The sequence below is a fragment of the Nerophis lumbriciformis genome, linkage group LG07 (genome assembly GCF_033978685.3).
Source record: "Nerophis lumbriciformis linkage group LG07, RoL_Nlum_v2.1, whole genome shotgun sequence".
In the NCBI taxonomy this organism is placed as follows: Eukaryota; Metazoa; Chordata; class Actinopteri; order Syngnathiformes; family Syngnathidae; genus Nerophis; species Nerophis lumbriciformis.
The window spans coordinates 17736620-17752500 of record NC_084554.2 but is presented as its reverse complement, the minus strand read 5'-3'; the positions used below and the strand labels follow the sequence as shown (position 1 = coordinate 17752500).

The following is a 15881-nucleotide window of genomic DNA, read 5'->3' as shown; positions in this document are numbered from 1 at the left end:
ACGCAAACCATAAACTGATAGGTGTGGGCTGCACCTGGGAACACACTGTGCACTTCTGATTGGTATTTCTATGCATGTGTGTGTGTGTGTGTGTCTCTGTCTGTCTATGAGGCTGCAGTGCGTTAATAAATGTCCCCACACGATGTACATTTGACAGTGATTCATAGCAGGGAAACTAACATCAGGTCTACGGTGACAGCCAAAATATCTACTAACGTTACTTACCGCCATGTGCTTCCTCAAATTTGACGTTGAGTTCATGTAAGCTTAAGCTGGTTGTTGTTTGCCGCTGAAACTTTATGTGCAGTTAATCATGTGACCGCCTGGCTCTGTTTGATTGGTGAAACGGAGTCAAACGTCACCAGTGACTGCATTTGATTGGTGAAACGCAGGCATGCATAGATCCTACTTTGAAGGTCTGTCTGACAAACCAAAACAAACAAAGCGTGCATTAACAGATCGATAAAAATCAGTAGCGAGTAGCAAGCTGAATGTAGATAAACCCTAGATAAATATACTCAAGTAAAAGTAAAAGTATGTTGCATTAAAACTACTCCTTAGAAAAACAATTTATCCCAAAAGTTACTCAAGTAGATGTAACGGAGTACAAACCCCGTTTTCATATGAGTTGGGAAATTGTGTTAGATGTAAATATAAACGGAATACAATGATTTGCAAATCATTTTCTACCCATATTCAGTTGAATATGCTACAAAGACAACATATTTGATGTTCAAACTGATAAACTTTTTTTTTTTTTTTGCAAATAATCATTAACTATAGAATTTGATGCCAGCAACACGTGACAAAGAAGTTGGGAAAGGTGGCAATAAATACTGATAAAGTTGAGGAATGCTCATCAAACACTTATTTGGAACATCCAACAGGTGAACAGGCAAATTGGGAACAGGTGGGTGCCATGATTGGGTATAAAAGTAGATTCCATGAAATGCTCAGTCATTCACAAACAAGGATGGGCGAGGGTCACCACTTTGTCAACAAATGCATGAGCAAATTGTTGAACAGTTTAAGAAAAACCTTTCTCAACCAGCTATTGCAAGGAATTTAGGGATTTCACCATCTACGGTCCATAATATCATCAAAGGGTTCAGAGAATCTGGAGAAATCACTGCACGTAAGCAGCTAAACCCGAGACCTTCGATCCCTCAGGCTGTACTGCATCAAAAAGCGACATCAGTGTGTAAAGGATGATATCCTTTACACACACGGGCTCAGGAACACTTCAGAAACCACGCGTTCATATGAGTTGGGAAATTGTGTTAGATGTAAATATAAACGGAATACAATGATTTGCAAATCCTTTTCAACCCATATTCAATTGAATGCACTACAAAGACAAGATATTTGATGTTCAAACTCATAAACTTTATTTATTTTTTTGCAAATAATAATTAACTTAGAATTTCATGGCTGCAACACGTGCCAAAGTAGTTGGGAAAGGGCATGTTCACCACTGTGTTACATGGCCTTTCCTTTTAACAACACTCAGTAAACGTTTGGGAACTGAGGAGACACATTTTTTAAGCTTCTCAGGTGGAATTCTTTCCCATTCTTGCTTGATGTACAGCTTAAGTTGTTCAACAGTCCGGGGGTCTCCATTGTGGTATTTTAGGCTTCATAATGTGCCACACATTTTCAATGGGAGACAGGTCTGGACTACAGGCAGGCCAGTCTAGTACCCGCACTCTTTTACTATGAAGCCACGTTGATGTAACACGTGGCTTGGCATTGTCTTGCTGAAATAAGCAGGGGCGTCCATGGTAACGTTGCTTGGATGGCAACATATGTTGCTCCAAAACCTGTATGTATCTTTCAGCATTAATGGCGCCTTCACAGATGTGTAAGTTACCCATGTCTTGGTCACTAATACACCCCCATACCATCACAGATGCTGGCTTTTCAACTTTGCGCCTATAACAATCCGGATGGTTCTTTTCCTCTTTGGTCCGGAGGACACGACGTCCACAGTTTCCAAAAACAAATTGAAATGTGGACTCGTCAGACCACAGAATACTTTTCCACTTTGTATCAGTCCATCTTAGATGAGCTCAGGCCCAGCGAAGCCGACGCCGTTTCTGGGTGTTGTTGATAAACGGTTTTCGCCTTGCATAGGAGAGTTTTAACTTGCACTTACAGATGTAGCGACCAACTGTAGTTACTGACAGTGGGTTTCTGAAGTGTTCCTGAGCCCATGTGGTGATATCCTTTACACACTGATGTCGCTTGTTGATGCAGTACAGCCTGAGGGATCGAAGGTCACGGGCTTAGCTGCTTACGTGCAGTGATTTCTCCAGATTCTCTGTACCCTTTGATGATATTACGGACCGTAGATGGTGAAATCCCTAAATTCCTTGCAATAGCTGGTTGAGAAAGGTTTTTCTTAAACTGTTCAACAATTTGCTCACGCATTTGTTGACAAAGTGGTGACCCTCGCCCCATCCTTGTTTGTGAATGACTGAGCATTTCATGGAATCTACTTTTATACCCAATCATGGCACCCACCTGTTCCCAATTTGCCTGTTCACCTGTGGGATGTTCCAAAGAAGTGTTTGATGAGCATTCCTCAACATTATCAGTATTTATTGCCACCTTTCCCAACTTCTTTGTCACGTGTTGCTGGCATCACATTCTAAAGTTAATGATTATATGCACAAAAAAAAAAAGTTTATCAGTTTGAATATCAAATATGTTGTCTTTGTAGCATATTTAACTGAATATGGGTTGAAAATGATTTGCAAATCACTGTATTCCGTTTATATTTACATCTAACACAATTTCCCAACTCATATGGAAACAGGGTTTGTAATTTCACCTAATTAGGTTAAAAATATTTTTTGCAAACTGGTAATTATAGTCTGCAAATGATGTGTTGTTGTTGAATGTCTGTGCTGTCTTGAGCTCGGCAGAGTGACCGTGTAATACTCTTCCATATCGGTAGGTGGCAGCCAGTAGCTAATTGCTTTGTAGATGTCGGAAACAGCGGGAGGCAGTGTGCAGGTAAAAAGGTATCTAATGCCTAAACCAAAAATAAACAAAAGGTGAGTGCCCCTAAGAAAAGGCATTGAAGCTTAGGGAAGGCTATGCAGAACGAAACTAAAACCGAACTGGCTACAAAGTAAACAAAAACAGAATGCTGGACGACAGCAAGGACTTACTGTGGAGCAAAGACGGCGTCCACAATGTACATGACAATCAACAATGTCCCCACAAAGGAGGATAAAAACAACTGAAATGTTCTTGATTGCTAAAACAAAGTAGATACAGGAAATATCGCTTAAAGGAAGACATTAAACTGCTACTGGAAAATACCAAAAAAAGAGAAAAAGCCACCAAAATAAACAACTAAAACACTACACACAGGAAAACAGCAATAAACTCCAAATAGGTCAGGGCGTGATGTGACAGGTGGTGACAGTACACCTACTTTGAGACAAGAGCTATAGTGGTGCATGCTTGGTTATGGTTTGAATTCATATACAACACTTGCGATAACGACTTTTTACTGTCAACTGAGTTTCGTTTTTTAATGATTTCTGCTGGTGGTGTGCCTCCGCATTTTTTCAACGCAAAAAATGTGCCTTGGCTCAAAAAAGGTTGAAAAACACTGGTATAAAGTGATGCTGTGTTTGATTGACTCCTGCTAAACATGCCCTGGCACTTTCAAAGTAACATTTTCTCTCGTCTTCCCTCCTTCAGAAAGGATGGAAAGGCGACGAGGGTCTTAGGGGGCTGGATGGCAATAAAGGAGATATGGGCCACGTGGGCCACATGGGTGCTGTTGGTCCCCGGGGAGTTTCTGGCCTGGATGGGTTGCCAGGTCAACCAGGTCAGCCTGGATATCCTGGAAAGCCAGTGAGTACATTTTCACTATTGACTGAGTAAACATTGGATTTGTTGGATATAGAAGCGTTATGTTTGGGAACGCTGAGGTTCTACTGGGAATGTCAAGGCCGGATAAAGATGAAGACTATTTTTCAACACTACAGCCAGTTTGAGGTCTGTTTGTGTGTTCCAGGGCAGGTCGCCCTCAGATGAACATCTTACCAGACTCTGCACTGATATCCTTCGTGGTAAGTTGCTGTTTGTTTTCGATTGGCGCTTATAAAAGAATGATAGCATTTACACACTGTTGTGTAAAAAGCAAAGCTAACATTGTTTATGGTTAACCAACGTTTGTCCTGGCTCAAATTGAGGCAGAGGTGGTACAATCCTGACCATGCGCCAGAATTTTTACGCAAAACAAATTGTAGTTTTTTTCAATTTACAGTAATATGATGTAAAGAACACTGTAAAATGTATTGTCATTTTTATTAATTTAATGGGTAGTTTTTTGTAAAATCATAAGTCAAGCAGATATTTAGGTATTTATTTTTCTTTAGACAAAAAATGTTTGGAAAGTATGATAACATACTGTAACATTTGTTGCAATAATAGATACTATTAAAGTTTAAAAGTCATGCAATGTCAAGCAGTACATATATTTTTTCTGTCAAAATAAAAAAAAAAAAACATTACATTTATGTCAATACGTGGACCTTGGAGTTTGTTTTCCCGGAATGCAAAGGAAAGTTGGTGCGGGCAAGGCGTGAATGTAAGTACATGATTTATTAAAACATTAACAGACTACAAAAAAAAGAAGCAAACAAAAGGTGCGCACAATGGCGGAGAACAAACTTGACTAATGAAACCAAAAGACTTGCACAAAGGATATTAACTATGAACACGAAACAAAAACACTTACTGTGGCGTGGCATGAAGCATGAACTATGATAAACAGGAATATCATGGGTAGCAGTAGCATGGATGGATAGGATAGATAGATAGATAATGTCACCAGGACGAACAACAGAAACAGACCGGCTTAAAGGCCTACTGAAATGCTTTTTTCTTATTTAAACGGGGATAGCAGGTCCATTCTATGTGTCATACTTGATCATTTCGCAATATTGCCATATTTTTGCTGAAAGGATTTAGTAGAGAACATCGACGATAAAGTTCGCAACTTTTGGTCGCTGATAAAAAAGCCTTGCCTGTACCGGAAGTAGCAGACGATATGCGCGTGACGTCACAGGTTGTGGAGCTCCTCACATCCGCACATTGTTTACAATCATGGCCACCAGCAGCGAGAGCGATTCGGACCGAGAATGCGACGATTTCCCCATTAATTTGAGCGAGGATGAAAGATTTGTGGATGAGGAAAGTGAGAGTGAAGGACTAGAGGGCAGTGGGAGCGATTCAGATAGGGAAGATGCTGTAAGAGGCGGGTGGGACCTGATATTCAGCTGGGAATGACTAAAACAGTAAATAAACACAAGACATATATATACTCCATTAGCCACAACACAACCAGGCTTATATTTATTATGCCACAAATTAATCCCGCATAACAAACACCTCCCCCCTCCCGTCCATATAACCCGCCAATACAACTCAAACATCTGCACAACACACTCAATCCCACAGCCCAAAGTACCGTTCACCTCCCCAAAGTTCATACAGCACATATATTTCCCCAAAGTCCCCAAAGTTACGTACGTGACATGCACATAGTGGCACGCACGTACGGGCAAGCGATCAAATGTTTGGAAGCCGCAGCTGCATGTGTACTCACGGTACCGTGACTGTGTATCCAACTCAAAGTCCTCCTGGTAAGAATCTCTGTTGTCCCAGTTCTCCACAGGCCAATGGTAAAGCTTGACTGTCATGTTTCGGGAATGTAAACAATGAAACACCGGCTGTGTTATCCGGCACAACAGTCAGGGGGTGCATTCTACGGCGGGGGTGCGTTATCCGGCACACCACCTGCCGCAATACACCGCTTCCCACCTACAGATTTCTTCTTTGCTGTCTCCATTGTTCATTGAACAAATTGCAAAAGATTCACCAACACAGATGTCCAGAATACTGTGGAATTTTGCGATGAAAACAGACGACTTAATAGCTGGCCACCATGCTGTCCCAAAATGTCCTCTACAATCCGTGACGTCACGCGCAGGCATCATCATACCGAGACGTTTTCAGCAGGATATTACGCGCAAAATTTAAAATTGCACTTTAGTAAGCTAACCCGGCCGTATTGGCATGTGTTGCAATGTTAAGATTTCATCATTGATATATAAACTATCAGACTGTGTGGTCGGTAATAGTGGGTTTCAGTAGGCCTTTAAATAGCAGTGACATGATCAGTGAAAACAGGTGCGGTACTCAAAACGTGAAACAGGTGCGTGACATGACAGGTGAAAACTAATGGGTTGCTATGGTGACAAAACAAACAAAAGTGCACAAAGAGTCCAAAAACAAAACCGAACATGACTAAAACAAAACTTGATCACACAGACATGACAATTTAGTGAGAAAATATGAAGTACTTTGACACATATCATTTCCAGGTGTTTGCGGGCCAGATGAAATGATTTTGTGGGCCAGATCTGGCCCCCGGGCCTTGAATTTGACACCTGTGGCCTAAGCGCTTGCATAAGAAAATGATGGACTCATAGCTTGTGTGGTTGGGGCACTTTTGCTTGAGACACTCATAGATGATTTTGAAGCAGCCTTCAAGCGCTGTGTGTTCAAAAATGTTCGCATGTTGTCGCCACCATGAATTATTACATTTTAACTGCCTTTTACGTTAATTTCTCTGCTCTATTTCACCTGGACTCTTGACTTTCTTCCTCGCGAGATCGCAGCACTAAAAAACATAAACGTTACTCTGACACGGAGGAAACTTTTTTTAAATAAACATGACATGCTTGTAATGCTTTCTTGGGGTAACTCCTTTTAGTTGACCTTGTACCAGTCAATCTGTACCGTCATCCTTCAATCAATCGATCTATTATAATTACCGTATTTCCTTGAATTGCCGCAGGGTATATACAGGACTGTCTCAGAAAATTAGAATATTGTGATAAAGTTCTTTATTTTCTGTAATGCAATTAAAAAAACTAAAATGTCATACATTCTGGATTCATTACACATCAACTGAAATATTGCAAGCCTTTTATTATTTTAATATTGCTGATTACGGCATACAGCTTAAGAAAACTCAAAAATCCCATCTCAAAAAATTTGAATATTTCCTCAGACCAAGTAAAAAAAAAGATTTATAACAGCAAAACAAAATCAAACGTTTGAAAATGTCAATTAATGCACTCAGTACTTGGTTGGGAATCCTTTTGCTTCCATCTGTTGAAAAGCTCTATGGAGATGATGATTTCATTTTTCAGCATGATCTGGCACCTGCCCACAGTGCCAAAACCACCAGTAACTGGTGTAATGACCATGGCATTACTGTCCTCGATTGGCCTGCCAACTCCCCTGACCTAAACCCAATAGAGAATTGTGGGGTATCGTGAAGAAGAAGTTGAAAGACACCAGACGCAATAATGCAAAAGAGCTAAAGGCCGCTATTTAAGCATCCTGGGCATCCATAACACCTCAGCAATGCCACAGGCTGATTGCCTCCATGCCACGCCGCATTGATGCAGTAATCCGTGCAAAAGGATTCCCAACCAAGTACTGAGTGCATTAATTGACATTTTCAAATGTTTGATTTTGTTTTGCTGTTATAAATCTTTTTTTTGTACTTGGTCTGAGGAAATATTCTAATTGTTTGAGATATGATTTTTTAGTTTTCTTAAGCTGTATGCCATAATCAGCAATATTAAAATAATAAAAGGCTTGCAATATTTCTGTTGATGTGTAATGAATCCAGAATGTATGACATTTTTGTTTTTTTAATTGCATTACAGAAAATAAAGGACTTTATCACAATATTCTAATTTTCTGAGACAGTCCTGTAGTATGCGCATGCCTCGATTTACCGCCGGGTCAAACTCGTTTCGCAAAATAACTAGCGCATGCCTAGAATTACTGCCGGGTCAGAATTACCGCCGGGTCAAACTCGTTTCGCAAAATAATTAGCGTATGACTAGAATTACTGCCGGGTAAGTCACGTACCTACTACGTTTTATATAATTGCAATTCTTATTATTAATATTGTGTTAGTTCGTAGTGGTGAAGAGCTGACTTTTTGTTGTTGGAGTTGCGTCTTTCAAAGCGCTTTATTTTGAAAAAATGTTTTATTAATATAGCTGCGCGTGTCAAATATGAGTCATTTTGATGCAGTTGCACGAGTAACATTTCAGAAACAAATCATGAGCTAAGAAAACCTGCTAACAGGCGGTAATAATGTTATTTCAGTCCCGGGATGATTAATTGTGCTTTACATTTTATTGCGGCATTAAGCGATGTCATGATACTATCCTTACATCATACTCAAATTTATAAGCGCATGCATAAATTTACCGCATGCCTTTGGTAAGCGCCGGAGTGAGAAGAGGTTTTAAATTAATTACCGCATGCCTAAATTTACCGTATGCATTTGGTAAGCGCCGGAGTGAGAAGAGGTTTTAAATTACCGTAATTCAAGGAAATACGGTAGTCAGAAAAGGTTGGAAAGGAAGCTAACACTACGAGCTGTGTTCACTTACCAGAGACAAAATGTTCACAGCACAGTCTGGAGTGTTCTGTAGTAGTCCAGTGATCCCTCCGTATCATGCTCCGTATGGCAGAAATCCACTTGTTACGGCAGTCAACGGTATGCACCAAGTAGCGGGAAAAAAACAACACGATTCGATCGGTTTCTTCTTCGGTAGTTGCTTCAGGTCTTTCTGGTGCACTGTTGTCGATATAGCGCCTCTATAGTGGAGCAACGCTGCAACTGCAGTTAAAATACTGTACGTAGCTGCCGCAGAGGGACATCACTCGCTCAATCAACACAGCCGGAGCTTTACGCTGTGTTGAGTGATATCAATTTCTCTGGCTGGGGGCCGCCACGCAATTTTTAACGCAGGAAAAACCCTGGTTAACATAGAGTGAGATTACTGCCAAAACTACACAAACACACAAAAATGTTCCAACGATTTGCAAGTAAAATATTTTTTCTTCAATTAAAAAAAAACGATTCCCAAGTAAAAAAAAATACAAAAAATTCTGCCAGTAAAAAAACAATTTGCAAGTATAAAAACAATTTTCTTCAAGTTAAAACTTTTGGCAATAGTATTCCACCTTGCGTAAAACAAGCTTAACCTGTAAGTTAACCTGTAAAATTCCCGTCTTTTCTGTTCACCATTTTACTCCCCGCCCCGCTTCTTCTTTTTTATTTTTGGTGGACGGCACCATGCACAAATAACTGTAACTCTGACGGTCTTAAATGTACCCAGCAGCACCACCTGTCATAGAGTATGAACTGCGAGTGTTAGTGTGTGGATCGCACAGGTTAGGATCCATCCATCCATCCATTTTTTTACCGCTTGTCCCTGTCGGGGTCGCGGGGGGGTGCTGGAGCTTGTCCCAGCTGCAATCGGGCGGAAGTCGCCACCTCATCGCAGGGTCACAGGTTCGAATATTACTGCTAAAAGGGTGGAATATTTCTGAAAAAGTTTTAACATGAAGAAAATAATTTTCATACTTTTTTTTTGCTTGCAAATAGTTTTTTTACTTAATGAAAATGTTTTTTTTTCTTAATAAAAATAGTATTTTTACTTGCAAATCGCTTTTTTTGATTGGAAAAAAATATTTTTTTTACATGCTGATCGTTGGGCGTGAGTTGGGGTGGGGGTGTATGTTTTTTTGTTTTGTTTTTTGTCATAAAGAAATACAAACATGTGTGCTTACGGACTGTATCCCTGCAGACTGTATTGATCCATATTGATATATAATGTATATATTGTGTTTTTTATGTTGATTTAATAAATTTAAAAAAATAAATACAATTAAATTAAAAAATTTAAAAAAAAATATATATATGTATATATACAGGTAAAAGCCAGTAAATTAGAATATTTTGAAAAACTTGATTTATTTCAGTAATTGCATTCAAAAGGTGTAACTTGTACATTATATTTATTCATTGCACACAGACTGATGCATTCAAATGTTTATTTCATTTAATTTTGATGATTTGAAGTGGCAACAAATGAAAATCCAAAATTCCGTGTGTCACAAAATTAGAATATTACTTAAGGCTAATACAAAAAAGGGATTTTTAGAAATGTTGGCCAACTGAAAAGTATGAAAATGAAAAATATGAGCATGTACAATACTCAATACTTGGTTGGAGCTCCTTTTGCCTCAATTACTGCGTTAATGCGGCGTGGCATGGAGTCGATGAGTTTCTGGCACTGCTCAGGTGTTATGAGAGCCCAGGTTGCTCTGATAGTGGCCTTCAACTCTTCTGCGTTTTTGGGTCTGGCATTCTGCATCTTCCTTTTCACAATACCCCACAGATTTTCTATGGGGCTAAGGTCAGGGGAGTTGGCGGGCCAATTTAGAACAGAAATACCATGGTCCGTAAACCAGGCACGGGTAGATTTTGCGCTGTGTGCAGGCGCCAAGTCCTGTTGGAACTTGAAATCTCCATCTCCATAGAGCAGGTCAGCAGCAGGAAGCATGAAGTGCTCTAAAACTTGCTGGTAGACGGCTGCGTTGACCCTGGATCTCAGGAAACAGAGTGGACCGACACCAGCAGATGACATGGCACCCCAAACCATCACTGATGGTGGAAACTTTACACTAGACTTCAGGCAACGTGGATCCTGTGCCTCTCCTGTCTTCCTCCAGACTCTGGGACCTCGATTTCCAAAGGAAATGCAAAATTTGCATGGTTGGGTGATGGTTTGGGGTGCCATGTCATCTGCTGGTGTCGGTCCACTCTGTTTCCTGAGATCCAGGGTCAACGCAGCCGTCTACCAGCAAGTTTTAGAGCACTTCATGCTTCCTGCTGCTGACCTGCTCTATGGAGATGGAGATTTCAAGTTCCAACAGGACTTGGCGCCTGCACACAGCGCAAAATCTACCCGTGCCTGGTTTACGGACCATGGTATTTCTGTTCTAAATTGGCCCGCCAACTCCCCTGACCTTAGCCCCATAGAAAATCTGTGGGGTATTGTGAAAAGGAAGATGCAGAATGCCAGACCCAAAAACGCAGAAGAGTTGAAGGCCACTATCAGAGCAACCTGGGCTCTCATAACACCTGAGCAGTGCCAGAAACTCATCGACTCCATGCCACGCCGCATTAACGCAGTAATTGAGGCAAAAGGAGCTCCAACCAAGTATTGAGTATTGTACATGCTCATATTTTTCATTTTCATACTTTTCAGTTGGCCAACATTTCTAAAAATCCCTTTTTTGTATTAGCCTTAAGTAATATTCTAATTTTGTGACACACGGAATTTTGGATTTTCATTTGTTGCCACTTCAAATCATCAAAATTAAATGAAATAAACATTTGAATGCATCAGTCTGTGTGCAATGAATAAATATAATGTACAAGTTACACCTTTTGAATGCAATTACTGAAATAAATAAAGTTTTTCAAAATATTCTAATTTACTGGCTTTTACCTGTATATATATATATATATATATTTTTTTTTTTATTCTTGTGCGGCCCGATACCAATCGGTACCGGGCCCGGTGGTTGGGGACCACTGGTCTACATCATGCTCTTATACTGGAGAAATAATCCATAAAAACTATATAGTGTATGTAATCATAATATATTTTTTAATAATACAAGTACAAATTTCAAAGGATATCAACTTTAATGTATCATTACTGTAGAATTGTTTTCCATTGTACTGTAATCGGAAGGTAAATAGCCGTATCCTAAATAAAAAACAAACAAAAAATAAATTGACTCATTTCTGTAAGCAATTTGTTTACATTTTTCCTTCCAAATTTAAAAAAATGAAATGGAATGATCAGGACGGCATTTTCGCTCCTTCATCCGTGTTGATGGGCTCATATTGCCAATACGATTTGAAGCAGAAATATTCCCACAACGAGACATTTTGCTTTATAATTGTATTTTTTTCTCATAATTTTTGTTAATTTGCGGCACTTCTCACTAGCGGGTCGTGAAGCTCTCTGTATTGTGAGATGTCTTTCTTTCTGTTAGAAGCAAGAGACAAGCAAACGCGAGACACAACAATTCGAACAAGGCTGTCACTCAAATGACAGTGACGGCGGATAAAAAAAAATCTCTGCGTTTTGCGGTTATTTACCGCACAAATCGAAACCTCAATGTCGATTCGATTACCGTATTTTCCGCACTATAAGGCGCACCTAAAAACCACACATTTTCTCAAAAGCTGACAGTGCGCCTTATAATCCGGTGCGCCTTATATATGGGTTAATATTAATATTAATTTTCATAAAGGTTTGGTCTCGCAACTACGGTAAACAGCCGCCATCTTTTTTCCCCGTAGAAGAAGCGCGCGGTGCATGCTGGGATATGTGACGTTTCATTTCCATTTGTGTGTTTATGTAAAGACCCCAAAATGGCTCCTATTAAGTGTGTTGTCTGTCTAATTATAAATAATGCAGACGAGGCGTGTTAACTGAGTTCTCAACGTTTACTCACAGCGTGCTCATAACCACATTCTAACTGCCAGCATACAACAACGCTTCTCAGGGCTACCGCGCATGCTCGTCACTATCGTTGCATGCTGGGTAGTGTAGTTGTTATATTTGCTAGCTCATAACATCACATTAAGAGACACGCTTACGCGCTTAATTCAATACTCGCCGTCATTCCGGGTGGATTGACAAAAGACCTCCAGCCGCTAGATATTGGTGTCAACAGGGCATTCGAAGCTAGACTGCTAACTGCGTGGGAACAGTGGATGACAGAAGGCGAACACACCTTCACTAAGACAGGGAGACAGCGCCGGACGACATACGGAGACGGAGCCGGCCATTTTGGATCCCACATTTGCCCAACTTTTCAATTCGGACACCGAAGGAGAATAATTCGAGGGATTTATGAATGAAGAATAACTTCAGAAAGTGAGCGTTATGTTTATTTTGTGTGTTGTGACATTAACGTTCGAGCAACATTATGTTGCTATTGCTCTGCACTATTTTGAATTTTACTATGTTTGTGATTACACATTTGCGTACATTTTGGGAGTGAACAGAGTTGTTAGAACGCTGGTTTTTAATATATTATTAAAGTTTGACTGACCTATCTGACTGTTTTTTTGACATTCCTTTAGCGCAGTTAGATGCGGCTTACAACACGGGGCGGCTTATAGGTGGACAAAGTTTTGAAATATGCCGTTCATTGAAGGCGCGGCTTATAACCCAGGGCGCCTTATGGTGCGGAAAATACGGTAACCGTGCAGCCCTCACACTTATTGTCCATATGTGTGAATGTTTTGTATTTATGTGTCCTGGATAGGGTTTTTAAAAGTATCGACACTTCGATACCAAGTTGATACCAACACACTTAAAATACTCAAATAATCATTAACTTAGAATTTAATTGCAGCAACACATTGCAAAAAAGATGGCACACGGGCATTTCTACCACTGTGTTACATGGCCTTTCCTTTTAACAACACTCAGTAAACGTTTGGGAACTGGGGAGACCAATTTTTGAAGCTTTTCAGGTGGAATTCTTTCCCATTCTTGCTTGATGTGCAGCTTAAGTTGTTCAACAGTCCCAGGTCTCAATTGTGGTATTTGACGCTTGATATTGCGCCACACATTTTTAATGGGATACAGGTCTGGACTACAGGCAGGCCAGTCTAGTACCCGCACTCTTTTACTAATATGTGCAAAATGTGGCTTGGCATTGTCTTGCTGAAATAAGCAGGGGCGTCCATGAAAAAGACGTTGCTGGCTTTTGAACTTTGAGCCTATAACAGTTCGGATGTTTTTTTTCCTCTTTGGTCCGGAGGACACGACGTCCACAGTTTCCAAAAACAATTTGAAATGTGGACTTGTCAGACCGCAGAACACTTTTCCACTTTGCATCAGTCCATCTTAAATTGCGAAGCCGGCGGCATTTCTGGGTGTTGTTGATAAATGGCTTTGTAGTAGAGTTTTAACTTGCACTTACAGATGTAGCGACAAACTGTAGTTACTGAGAGTGGTTTTCTGAAGTGTTCCCGAGCCCATGTGGTGATATCCTTTACACACTGATGTCGCTTTTTGATGCAGTACCGCCTGAGGGATCGAAGGTCACTGTCATTGCCGCTTATGTGCAGTGATTTCTCCAGATTCTCTGAACCTTTTGATGATATCATGGACCGTAGATGGTGAAATCTCTAAATTCCTTGCAATAGCTCGTTGAGAAATATTGTTCTTAAACTGTTTGACAATTTGCTCACGCATTTGTTCACAAAGTGGTGACCCTCGCCCCATCCTTGTTTGTAAATGACTGAGCATTTCATGGAAGCTGCTTTTATACCCAATCATGGCACCCACCTGTTCCCAATTAGCGTGTTCCAAATAAGTTCAACTTTCTCAGTCTTTTTTGCCACTTGTTCCAGCTTTTTTGGAACTTGTTGCAGGCATCAAATTCCAAATGAGCTAATATTTGCAAAAAACAACAACGTTTTCCAGTTTGAATGTTAAATATCTTGTCTTTGCTTTCTATTCAATTGAATTTATGTTGAAAAGGATTTGCAAATCATTGTATTCTGTTTTTATTTACCATTTACACAACTTCACTGGTTTTGGGGTTTCTACAAAGAAAACTTTATTCAAAATAAAGTCAATAATACAAAATAAGTCAACATAATCACAAACTACTATTGGGTAGGATTTAAATAATTAGGTTTTTGCCTCTAAAAGTCCCCCAGTGACTTATTAATATGTTGAATAACACTTCTTTCGCTGAGTTTGTCTCATATTTAATTGATTTTTTTTTCAATGAAAAAGACTATAATAAGATTTGTTGCCACCAGTATTGATCTATTGCGGGTGCACAATAGGCTATGGTTGAGTAATAGCTGATAAGAGTAATGGGAATAAACTTTATTGGAGGCATTTTGGAAGAAATAATGACGCCTGCAATGGAAGTCAAACAGCAGAAACAATCAGCGGTAATGAAAGGGCAGACAAGGCGGTGAGGAAACCTAAAGGAGCGGACAGCTGTACTATTGATCTTGATTGGTTATGCGGAAAATGCCAGAAACCCATGAGCGGCGTGGAGAATTTCATGACATGCTGCCTTTCTGAACAAAAAAGCACCTGTTGTTTGTCCTCAGCAGCATGTGTGGTTGCCATGGCGATGAAGAGTGTCGAATGGCATTTCAGCGTTTTGTTCCATATGAACTGGCTCTGCTCGTGAAGTCAACAATGAATAGGGGGTTGCAAGGTACATATATATATATACACGATACAAATTTGACAAACGATTGAGCTTTTAATACTATCGTCATATCGTGATAATGCATACTGATGACGTATGAACTTGTCAGCTACAATATTTGCATATTACAAAACCCAAAACCAGTGAAGTTGACACGTTGTGTAAATCGTAAATAAAAAACATAATTCAATGATTTGCAAATCCTTTTCAACCTATATTCAATTGAATAAACTGCAAAGACAAGATACTTAACGTTCGAATTGGAAAACGTTATTTTTTGCAAATATTTAAAAAAAAAAGCTGGCACAAGTGGCAAAAATGACTGACAAAGTTGAGGAATGCTGATCAAACACTTATTAGGAACATCCCAGAGGTGAACAGGTTAATTGGGAACAGGTGGGTGCCATGATTGGGTATAAAAGCAGCTTCCATGAAATGCTCAGTCATTCACAAACAAGGATGGGGCGAGGCTCACCACTTTGTGAACAAATGCGTGATTAAATTGTCGAACAGTTTAAGAAGAACATTTCTCAACCAGCTATTGCAAGGAATTTAGGGATTTCCACCATCTTTGGTCCGTAATATCATCAAAAAGTTCAGAGAATCTGGAGAAATAGCTGCCCGTGACATTCGATCTCTCAGGGGATACTGCATCAAAAAGCGACATCAGTGTGTAAAGGATATCTCCACATGGGCTC

General features: G+C 39.9%; 1 protein-coding gene across 1 annotated transcript in view; it reads left to right on the top strand.

Annotated features, from left to right (window-relative positions):
* The window catches only part of LOC133609791 (uncharacterized), a 205355-nt gene that overhangs the window by 169967 nt on the left and 19507 nt on the right, over positions 1-15881 (top strand). The window contains exons 14-15 of the mRNA XM_061965742.2: positions 3718-3873; positions 4037-4091. Coding sequence (XP_061821726.1) covers positions 3718-3873; positions 4037-4091 — 211 coding nt within the window. The remainder of the gene's footprint in view (positions 1-3717; positions 3874-4036; positions 4092-15881) is intronic.